The 12,377-nt window shown below is 33.2% G+C and overlaps 1 protein-coding gene across 2 annotated transcripts in view; it reads left to right on the top strand.

Moving 5' to 3' along the window:
* Positions 1-9,916, top strand: part of LOC106106850 — a 15,192-nt gene extending 5,276 nt beyond the window's left edge. The window contains exons 1-6 of one of the 2 annotated variants that reach the window (XM_013287520.1): positions 1,060-1,183; positions 5,167-5,287; positions 5,826-6,032; positions 7,012-7,248; positions 7,997-8,283; positions 8,513-9,916. In XM_013287520.1, the coding sequence (XP_013142974.1) occupies position 1,183; positions 5,167-5,287; positions 5,826-6,032; positions 7,012-7,248; positions 7,997-8,283; positions 8,513-8,940 (1,281 nt within the window). In that variant the 5' untranslated portion in view covers positions 1,060-1,182 and the 3' untranslated portion in view covers positions 8,941-9,916. Of the gene's footprint in view, positions 1-1,059; positions 1,184-5,166; positions 5,288-5,825; positions 6,033-7,011; positions 7,249-7,996; positions 8,284-8,512 lie in introns of those variants that run through there. The other variant, XM_013287512.1, reaches the window with a different exon arrangement.
* The last annotated feature ends 2,461 nt before the right edge of the window (positions 9,917-12,377 follow it).

The following is a 12,377-nucleotide window of genomic DNA, read 5'->3' on the forward strand; positions in this document are numbered from 1 at the left end:
TATTTCGTTACTTTTTAGTGTACTGTTTTTTTGAGAATATTTTGTTTTTGGTGTATTTTGTTTTGTTTTTAGTGCATTTTGTTTTGTTTTAATCTGTATAATTACACTGTGATATATTTCAAAATAAAGTATCATCACATATTGCGCCATTTACTTATCATGGCTGGGATTTTATTATTTTTACTTTGAATATTGAAATTTTTATTATTATTTAATTTACATATTCCTGTAATTATCACTTATATCCAGTATGTATTTTTGCATTATCGATACCTTCTTTTAATGTGCATTAAAAAGTCGATTAACAGATTGAATTAATTTTCTTGGTAATTATCTATTTATATTCTAATCTACATAAATTATTAATATCATAAATGGCGTCGGTTAATTAATCATACTAATCATACTATTATTATAAATGCGAAAGTTTTTGATGGATGGATGTTTGAGTTTGTAGCCTAAACGGCTAAACGGATTTTGATGAAATTTGGTACAGATGTAGAGGATAGTCTGGAAGAACACATAAGCTACTCGCTTTTGTTTTTTGTAATCCACGCGGACGGAGTCGCGGGCAAAAGCTAATTATTACATATCCGTAACATGAATATCAAAATAAGCCATCTTTGAAATTAAATTTGAAAGTACACACGTCAAAAAGGGAATGCATTGACAAGTTGTAATAATTTGTAAATGAAATGTATCTTTGTAAAGTAAAATTTTGTTATTTTTTTAAACTAAAAAAATATTGTTTTTGCTGTTTTTTAAAAAAAACTTTTAACTCGATACATATCCGTGTTGAAATATCAACTTTTGCTAGTGGTCCCAATCTGTTTTTGGTGTTTGTACATTAATTCCGAGCACTTAAAAATTTAAAGATTTTGGAGTTTTTTTCAATATGCAAATAATGGATTAGTTGTTTATTCAACGTTTAAAGAGTAAAAAAACTACCGTGTGAACCTGTTATGCATATATGGACTATTTTTTTTAATCTCAAGACGTTTTTATGTAATAAATTGCTTTCTGATTTCAGTTGATCTGAACAATTGCTTGTGATCTATCGTTAATAATTTAGTACTTTTTTATCAATATCATATAGATTTATAAATGAAGAAATGTTTAATTCAAGGAAATAGTGTGTGTTAGTTGTGATGTTTTAAAAACAATTGACAACTCAACGATAATAGTAAGCTTTTTAATTTTCTAACACAAGACATTCTGAATTCTTAATTTGAATATTTCATAGATAAAATATAGATGTTATCTGTTTATCAACTGCCAGCATTTATTATATTTTCGCATAAATTTACATAATTGGTTCGAACATTTAAAAATAATTTTCATATCGATAGTGCAATTCGAAAATACACCTGATTGCATCATTTAACATCCAATTTGTTAGAAAATGAAATAATTTTGCGGAGTTCATTTTATTACATGACTAGCTGTTTCTCGCGACTTCGTTCACGTGGAATTAAAAGTAGTAAAACGATAATAGTAATTTAGTTTTCCAAAGGCGAAATAAATTTTCTAAATATTAGTAATAACTCTCCAGAAAAGATTTTGTCTTTTTGAAATTAATGATAATGTGTTTAATTTTTTACATGAAATAGGCATTAAAAAAATTGAAAACTGTTTTATGTCGAATTTAATGTTATAATTGACAAAATCGCTTTCCAAATACATCTAAATTCGGTTTTCCATGAATGTATGGATGTAACAATGCGGAAGTTGCGACCAGAGCATGTGATAAAATGAAATGATTAGTTGTTTGACCTTTCATAAATAATATTCTAGTCATATATTAAATACAAATTCTATAATTACTTAGTATTTTATTTGGTTATATAATATAAAAATTAGTATTGCATTGCAACCTCTTTGACATTGCACTGTTCATTTAATGGCCAGTTTTATCTGATCTTTTTTTATTAAAAAAATTCCATCGTCGAATACTAGAATCTTCATTGAAATATCTTTCCGGTGAGTAACTAATTTACTATCTACAGATATTTTAGTGACAAAAAATTACTACATATCGCCCGCGACTCCGTCCGCGGAGCATTAAAACTTATTTAGAAGCCTACGTGTTCTTCCGGAACGTGGTGAAGATCTATGCCTTTTATCGAAATCCGTTCAGCCGTTAAGAGGATAAGTTCTAGCAAATATCCATCCAAACATACAAAGTTTCGCATTTATAAATATTACTAGCTGTTCCCATGCGGCTTTATCCGCATGTAATTATAAAAAAATACATTGTTTACATTTATAAAATTCTCAAATGCAAATGTCAAAATACCAATTACCTTACCATGACAATCTTGCTTCCTTGATGTTGGCAGCTCGTAGCTTATGGTCTCTTTCCTACATAAGGGTTTTTACCAATTTATTTACCCCTAAGTTTAATAGCGTGAAAATATAACTAAAGCATGACATCAGTGTAGGGCTTTTTATTAAAAAAATAAATATTTAAAAATATGCTGTAATTGGTGACATCCTACGCCACAAAGAAGTGTGTGTTTACGCTTTATTATATTAGTATAGATATGGATAAGATAAGATGCTTCATAAACTGCCGAAATCACCATCATCATTATCAGCCTCAGGTCGTCCACGGCTGAACGTAGGTCTTGCGTAGGTCCCCAGTTATTGCAGAAATATCAAATAATTTATACAATTTGGCAATAAATTCATTCTGAATTTGCTGAGTTCTTTTGCTGAAACAATCTACAAACAGTAGCATCGGTCCTAAACTGGTTTTTTAGTCGAAACCGAAACAAAACTTCTGAAAACACAGCTAAGACAATTATGTGTTCAAGTTCAAGTTAAGTGTGTTTTTAACAATTTTGTGTATTTTAGGGTTTTAAAGCGTTGTAATTTACGTTCCATGTCCATGATATGAGGTTATTTTGTTGTTCGTAAAAAAATTACATTTATAATTAAAATTGACTCGCGACGACGCACGAAAATTAACCAACACTCCAGTTTCGGCAGGGCCTGAAGTTTCGGCTATGTTTTGGCCGTAACCGAAACTGAGGCCGAAACAAGATTATTACCCGAAACTGCCGCAAGCAAAATCGAAATCAAAACTTCTGTCCATCACTAACAGACCGCATATACGATTTGCAAGTGACAGAGCGGACGCACACTTTTTCTAAACTATCGCATAACTGTATGCGATTGTCGTTTGTTTCACAGCCAATTCAACTGTTTAGTTGGCCACCTTCCGCGAGCCTTATAGCTCATACATATGAAGCGAGAATAAACAATTGTGCGATTGTTCAGTCAGTATTAATAAATTTAAAATATAAATATATAGTTTCTATAATTAGCGCGTGCTATAAATAAAATTTTAATTGTATCACAATAATAAATATCAACAACATCTGTATTTTAATCGTTTTGAAGATTATTATTCTTCTATTAATATCACGAAGAGCAAATATGATGATTTTTATTTAATTGTTATATTAAGAATTACGAGTAGAGTTAAATATTTATGGTCTCATATAAGTTTGAAGTTTAAACTCGAGTAGAGTCAGTTTTATCTTATTTCACTGTTTACATTTGTCAAATTATCAATTACAAATGTCAAAATGACATGACATGATGACAACCTTGCTTCCTTGTTGTTGGCAGCAACTTATGGTCTCTTTTCCACATTAGGGTTTTATCTAAAATATTTACCCCCTAAGTTTAATGGCGTGAAAATATATAGTCTAAACACTCTTTAGTAAGTGTAGGGCTTTTTATTAAAAAAAAGACTTATTCAAAAATATGCTGTAATTGCTGACATCTTAGGCAATAAAGAAGTGTGTGTTTACGATTTATTATAATAGTATAGATAGATTAGCTTACGCCCGCGACTCCGTCTTCATCGAGATCCGTTCAGCATTTTGTTACAAATTCTAAGAAACATCCATCCAACTAAACTTTTACAGTTATAATATTTTGTAAGGTGTAAATGACTAAAGAGGAAATTTACTTTTTTTGGGGGCATTTATTTTGCTTGACATTTGTTCATCGAATTAGGTGTTCATAGTCAAGAACGTCGAGCCGGGAGAGAGAGGTGCTTCTATAGTTCGGTGCTCTCTCTCTCTCTCTCTCACTCTCTCTCTCTCTCTCTCTTAGTGCCTCTCCATTAATGGAGGTTGGCCGGCAATATTCGTAGATCGGTGCTATTCGAAATAAAAACCCACATGTGTATAGAAAATCCCGCCATGTAACATTGTGGCTTTCGAATTTCATATATTCATAATTTACCCGACGTTCTTACGGTGAAGTAAAACATAGTGATGCAACATACACATATCGACGAAGAAATTCAATAGATTGTGTGAAGTCAACCAACGCAAAATGGGTCAACATGGTTAGCTAATAGACGTGAGAACGCCGGGTATATTATGTACGAATGAAAATTCGAAAAATCGTAATTCACATCGGTACATGGCTGGATACGAACTCAAGACCTGTAGATTACAAGTCAATTGCTTAAACCACTGAGCCACCGACGATTATGATCATCGATGAACCTAAAATTGTGTCGTGTGTATTATGGCAGGCATGCCAGTGGCTCGCCAGTTCGCCAACCCTGGTATAAGTAATACGTAATTTAATATGTTGATTGTGTTTTGTAGGAAATCTCGATATTCTGGTTTTTGATACACCGCCAAATTATGTGAATAACACATTCACTGTTGACATTTACAAAATACAATATGTAGTTAATTAAAAAAAATAAAATAATAATTCAAAAACTTTATCATCAAAACACTTAAAAAGAAATAGTTACCTTTACCTTTTTTGCTTTTAAAAATATCAAGGTTTAAGGAAGTTTATTTTGCAAAATCTTTCACATTTTGATTTTTAAATCATTGCTTTACAACCAAAAACAAATAGGTTAATAGAACGGAACGATTTCCTCCAAACCTTCAAACCACCACTGAACTTGAAGGTTTTTTAAGGTCTTCATACTTGTACAAATAATGTCATCCCTTTTATATATAAAAAATAATACAAAAACAGAACACTGTTATAATTTAAGTTGGAATTTTTCGAGCATTTGTTCGGACGAGTAAAATCTAGACTTATTACTTTGCTACAACTTTTTTTGCGCTTTTGTTCATCTTGTCCAGTCTGTTGTCTTATATGTTAAATGTCTGGTTTCAGTGGAAGATTTCGTGGATCAACTTCTAAGCAAGGAAGCTGGAGAAACACCCTGTGACGTAAGAACAGCCAAAGATTTAGTACTAGTACTACCAAAATGGTTCAACGAAGAAAAATTCAATCAGTAAGTTGTAAACTTTTATGTTTAGCTTTATGATCGAACTCGCTTTATTCGGTCTCCTAATAAGATTATCCACTTTGCTCTGACCTTAAGACCTTCGTCGGAGAGTTTCAACTTAGAAGGTTTCAACCAGGTAGGAAATGTTGAACATTTCCTCATCTCTACGAAGGAATGTTCTTGCATGACTATACCATTGCAGCTTACTCTCCAATCTCTACACCATATTTTTTTTCTACTAACACGATCTGGGTAATTAAATAAACTCTATTACCTTACTTACTTATTGTTCTTTGTTCCCGAATTGGGGCAGAGGGCGTCCACAGTGCGCCGCCACCTCTTTCTATCCTGGGCTCTGCGTTTGTCGGGCCATAACAGCCCGATTGACTTCATATTGGCCACCACTGAACGCTTCAAAATTAACGAAGTCGTTTCCCACAGTCTAAGTCTAAGTTTCATGTCGTTCTAGTATAATATTATCTGTGTCTTTACTTATGGTAAACTATGTGAAATTATAAGTAAAGAATAAATCTTTTTATTCCAGGGCTCGTCGTTTCTATTGGCACAACTGCTACGGCTTGACCCTGGCGATGTTACTAGGATTAGTGAATGTGTTGGCCGTGCCCTCCATACTGAAGATCCTGCTGGGTGCTAGGCGATCGAACGACGTGTACCCAGCCTTCAAGCGGTACCTCTCCACCTTTCTACACGCAGTCTCCTGGTTTGAGACAGACCTCAAGCCAGGCAGCTAGTGAGTAAGAAGCTTTGAAGATTTATAAACTTTATTCGTCTATATTGATTCTAATCTATATTTATACTAATATTATAAAGAGGAAAGATCTGTATTTTTGTATGTATTGAAATAACTCAAAAACTACTGGGCCAATTTTAAAAATTCATTCACCATTAGAAAGGTAATTTATCTGTGAGTAGCATAGGCTATATTTTTTATTATTTTAAATTTCATGCGGGCGAAGTTGCGAGCAACAGCTAGTATTATATAAAAGGAAGTATTTATGTTTTTGGATTTTTGTATGTATAGAAATAACTCAAAAACTACTAGGCCGATTTCAAAAATTATTTCACCGTTAAAAATCAACGTTGTCAGTGAGTGACATGGGCTGTGTTTATTACCATTATTTTTAATTCGATGCGAAAGAAGTCGCGACCAACAGCTAGTTTATACTATTATGATACGGAGGAAAGATTTGTATTTTTGTATGTATTGAAATAACTCAAAAACTACTGGGCCGATTTCAATTCTTTCACCATTAAAAAGCTACGTTGTCAGTGAGTAACATAGGCTATATTTTCAATTATTTATTAATTCACGCGAGCGAAACCTTGTAATAAATAAAGAGAAACTGTTTATATTTCTTTTTTCCATATACACTCTCAAACTACTGGACATATATAAACTTCTTTTTTATTCCTTTATCAGTTCAAACGAGGTTCATTGATGAATTTTTTACTTGATTAAGAAAAAATCAAATACTTTTAAAGTGTTCGTAAAGCATTGTAAAGTTAAACGATTGCGTACATCGGCGGAGTTTATTTTGTTCTTACAACCCAAATCACGTCAGTGTATTGACGCATTTCGATTAACTAAAATGTCATCCCCACCATTTTACCACTAAAAGCGTACAAATGGAAACAATTTAAATATAACCATAAAATGATATTAAACAGTTCTGACGTCACGCCATTATAACCTTTAATTTCTATTTTAGTTCCTGGGAATCAGTTTATAAAGTTCGCAAACGTCATATTCTTATGACCAAAGCGGCGATGCTGAAGGGACACGGCATTATATGTCAAAGAGATCTAGCTCTGACGCTTTTTGGATTCGTTGGATTATCTTTTTTAAAACCAGATAAATTCGGCATAGAGACGTTAGAGGAAGATGACTGGGACGCTTATAATCAGTTTTGGCGAGTCATAGGATATATGATTGGCATCGAAGAGAGGTAAATATATTTTTAATTCTACGAATTTTACTAGCGTAGGTTAGGGCGACCACCCAGCGTACCGGACATATAGGGGCGCCACAAGCGTAAAAAAGGGCCATGGCCAGAGCGCCGGTAATGTTAAATCCAACCCTGGCTCAAGGTAAATTCAAAAGTTTAATTTCAATTTTAAAACAAAAGAACGGACGGATTAAAATTAAAATCAAGTAACATTTCATCCTTAATAATACTACAATACAATTATAAATAATGAAGTAATTAAATACAAATTAATCTATACTATTATAATATAATAAAGCGTAAACACAAACTACTTTGTGGCGTCGGATGTCTGCAATAATATCATGTTTTTGAATAATTCTTTTTTTTATTAAAAAAAAAACCCTATACTTACGACACGATTTAGACTATATATTTTTACGCTATTAAACTTAGGGGATAAATAAATCGGAGTAAACCACCATGTGGGAAAGGGACCATAAACTACAAGTTGCCAACATCAAGAAAGCCAGGTTGTCATTTATGCATTTGAATTCTGAAATTTGAGAAATGTAAAAAATAAAATATAACCTACATAATGTCATGCAGATGAAGTCATACGGGAATAGCTAGTACGTGACCAGCTGGTGTCCTCGCTCAGCTTTAAATGCTGGATGCTTGTAGATGAAGTACCCAGCGCTGATGGCGGCGAAAACCCTTTTGTAAAATATAGGACAAACGATTTAGTAATGATAATTTACTGTTCCAGATATAATATATGTCGAAGTAATGTCGAAGAGACGCGTCAAGTGTGCCGTTTAATATTGCACCGAGTGTACACTCCGTGTCTGAGTAATCCACCGGAGTACTTCGAGTACATGGCCCACATCATGCTGGAGGGGGTATCCTCCGCTAACCCCACAGTCAACACGCCCTCCCTACTCTACTGGACAAAGTACTTAGCGGAGGTGCCAGGGTACGTGTATACGGAAGGGGAGAGGATTCAATTCCAACAATTGTTGAGAAACAAATTGAACGGCAGATCGGAAGATACAGGTGAGAAAAGTCAGAACATACCTTTTGGTTATTTTTTTAATTAATCTTGATTCTTAATTTTTTTGTGTTTTACAAAATCTTGTTATTCTTCTCTCACGAAATAGATATAGACAGAAAAATACAATAAATAAAAATAAATAGTCTATCAAAGAAGAATGAAAACTTTTTCGTCCGACTTATTTGTGTAATGTAGTCTATAGCTGTTAAACTTGCTATATTTTTTCCACAGGCGTTGACTCTTCCACGTTAATGTCGAAGCCTTTTATTGAAAAAGCTAACAATCGTCTCCTGTTCGTAAGAGATTACGATTCCTTCGAAACAATACCAGAATACAGAGAGCTGTCGATGTTTTCTAGATTCAAGCTTTTGTTTAATTCGTTATTTACAAAAGTATACACCACATACTATGGTCGAAGATTTTTAAACACAACATTTCTGTTTATTATTAAGTTAATGAAGGAACATCCGAAAATAATTTTTTTTATGTTGCACATAAAGGTATCAGCGAGATATCTATTTAATTTCCCCTTAGACAATTCAGGTTTGAAACCTAATTCCGCATTTAATAAAACAACAAAATCACCTTGGTACAAAACTATTTTATCGTATTTGTACCCGAAAAAAATTAACAAGAAAGGCCAAGGACATGATCGTTGACTTTCATGTTTTTTTTTTAATAAATGCTACTTTTATTTATTTTGACTGTTTATTAATTGTTTATGTCATAATTGAGATCGTCCTTGCAAATCTGAGATCACAGATAATTATTTCTCATATTACACTATATCTGATTTATTAAAAGTTTTCATATTGATTTAATTAAATTATCAATACATCCGCGTTCCGTAACCGACACACGAGCAAATTAGCATTACCATAGACATTAAGTTATTAAAACTTTCGTGAGACATTATAGTATATAAATTATAACACGACTACGTGCCTACACCGAATGTTACCACGTGAGTTTAGCCGTGTTATAATATGTAGTACCATAGACATCTCAAGTAGCGCATACGTTGTTGTCTTTTAATCGACAGAGGGGATATGCAGACAGATATCTTGGCAATCTATTAAAATTGCAAGATAGTTTTAATCTTAAGTAGATAATACAAAACTTATAAACACAATATCTACGCTAGTTCATCTAGTTTTTTTCGACAAAACTTGCCTGTTTATTAAATTTAAGGTACTTCGCTTGTAGTCCATTTTAAATTAAATATATGTAAGCTACTAGAGGATTATTTACAACCGTCACCCCGCTCTGTCCCCACGTGAGAATGAAAAGTTTCATCCGTCCCACCTTTTAGGCCCACTATCACCAATAAGGTTACAGATGGAACTGATATGAAATAAAATAAGTTCCAGCGTCCTCTCGTCGCAAAAGTTGGGACGGATCAAACTTTTTATTCTCATCTGTTCCTACTTGGGGACAGAGCGGGGTAACGGTTGGGAATAATCCCAGTTTTTTTCTACTATAATGTTATGCAACGTATTTTTTAAAGCCGTTGCCAGGAGACCCTGCCTTGCTGAGGATCAAAAAACATAATCTATAGATACATGTAATAAAATTGTAGTGTCTGTAATGTTAAAAGAAAAATTCCATATTTAAGGAAGATGATGTATTTGCGTTGCTGATAACGACAATCGTATTTTTTTTGTCTGATTGTCTGTCCACAAGCCGAGTTTGTTCCGGGTAATCTCCGATACGGCTGTGCCGATTTCGATCAGACTTTCACTGAAAGGTAGCTGACATAGACGGGCATATTATAGGTTACTTTTTATCTTATTTTTACGTGGACGAAGTCGCAAGCAGCTATTATAGATATAAAAACTTACTATAAATAAATACTAATCGAAGCAGGCCTAGACGTAAGTCTAGACTAGGTAGCTATAATATCTAGGTAGCTACAACGTCTAGATTAGTGTATAGTATTAAACTTTATATAAAGTGGTCAATAAATGTTCCTTAGTTGATAAAATTTGAAATGTAAATATAACTTAAGATTGTAACCGTACGTTTTCATGGTAGAAGCACATTTACATTAATAAAAGTAAAATTAATTGTATTTAGCAATAAATGTTATATTCTTCAATTGTAAACGAAAGAGATTGGCTTCTGAAACACAAGACTCAGTTCTATTTCAGGAAACAAAGCGCATACAAAGTTATGTAAATATATACAACAATAAAGTGTTTATTTACTTATTCATTAAAGTATAAGCCTTTTTTACGAATTTTGCAGAATTAAAACAATGGAAACTAACGGTTATATTATTTTTAATGCAAACGGAATACTCATAGCATATAATCAGCCCGTGGTCGTTGCGTCTACAAAGGCTGCATATTCTATCAACAATATTCTTCACCCATCTTCTAATATAGCTTAAAGATATAATAAATAAATGCAATAATAAGCGTAGTTTTATTTTATTATCTTTAAACGATGACAGAAGCTGATAAGATAATAAAGACAGTAACCGAGGGCCTAATTTTAGTCCCTTTCCCTTTCCACCCTTTTCTTAAGAGGAAATGATGGGTATTCCTTACCGTGGAGGAGACGCAAAGAAAGGGGAAATGTTCACTTTATGTGCGTCTCCTCCACCGTCAATCAAGAGTAGGCAACGCATCTACAATTGCGGATGTTTATGGGCAGCGGACGCTTTCCATTTCAGTCGATTCAGGTGGCCGCTTGCTCGTTTGCCACCTTATGTTATAAATTAAAGATAAGAGTAACTAAAAAAACATCTATTTTCCTATCATTGAACATAGTTACCATAGTTAACATAGTTAGTTTGGTTTAAAAAATCTAGCCTGCCTTATTTTTTTTTTACATATAAGGCATCCGTTAAAATCTTTTTTCGCGTATTAAATTCAAGTATAATTGCAACTTTTAATATTTGCTGACTTTTACAAACTTCAATAAACAAAGGCCACACTGTTTACACATGTTTGTAATCATAATCAACATAAATCATAATTAAAATATCAATTCTCAGTACAAATACACCTACTTTATAACTTATCACCTTAATTAGGCATTACGTGTACATTTGTAATCAGATTTTGACATATTTATTTATCAACGAACATAATAAACAGTTATATAAATGCTTTTTTCTCTAGACACATATGATATTTTTTAGGTTACTTAAAAACAATTTATGAAACAGCGACATCTATTATATTTTATTAAAACTAAAATTATCTACATATATATTATAATAAAGCGTAAACACACACTTCTTTGTTGCTTAAGATGTCAGCAATTACAGCAATTTTTGAATAATCTATTTTTTTAATAAAACGCCCTGTAGGGTCGTCGCCGTGTAAATATATAGCCTAAAGCGGGACGTAAGTACACTATATATTTACACGCCATTTAACTTAGGGGGTAAATATTTTGGATAAAAACCCTAATGTGGGAAAGAGATCATAAGTTGCTGCCAACATCAAGGAAGCAAGGTTGCCATGGTTTGTCATCGTCATGTTATTTTGACATTTGCAATTGATAACACGACACATGTAAGCAATACAATAACATTTTCATAATTTTATGCGGATGAAGTCGCACGGTAACAGCTAGTCTGTAATAAATAGAGCCGTTATTGTGAAGGAAGTGAAGCCAGTGAATGGAAGAGCAGCTGGCATGCCAGCTACTACAAGGTGCCACTGGCACTATACAGTAATACATGCCAGTAAAATCGGAATCGTAAGAGACGAGTCGTGACAAGTTTCATACCACTTTCCCCTTCAGACTCTGAAGGCGAAAGGTGGTATGAAATGGAACTTCAGACTTTTTAACTGAACTATCGCACAACTATAGTCTCGCTTTGATTCCTATTGTTAGGAACAAAATTAGTACTGTGCTGTAGAATTGACGCAACTCTAGATTATCGGCATAAATGTCACGTCCCTAGCTGACAGCTGTCAATGTCACTAGAAGTATGGATAGATTGGCGCGCAACTTGGCCCTGGCGAAAAGTGTTGCTCTAAGTTTAATGCGACAGTATTAATTAAATAAGTTGTCTAAAACTATGAACTTATATGGAGGTGCGCACACTGCTCTATTTTTAGGTACAACTGGAAGTTAG

Source organism: Papilio polytes, unplaced genomic scaffold (genome assembly GCF_000836215.1).
Source record: "Papilio polytes unplaced genomic scaffold, Ppol_1.0 DF824269.1, whole genome shotgun sequence".
Lineage (NCBI taxonomy): Eukaryota > Metazoa > Arthropoda > Insecta > Lepidoptera > Papilionidae > Papilio > Papilio polytes.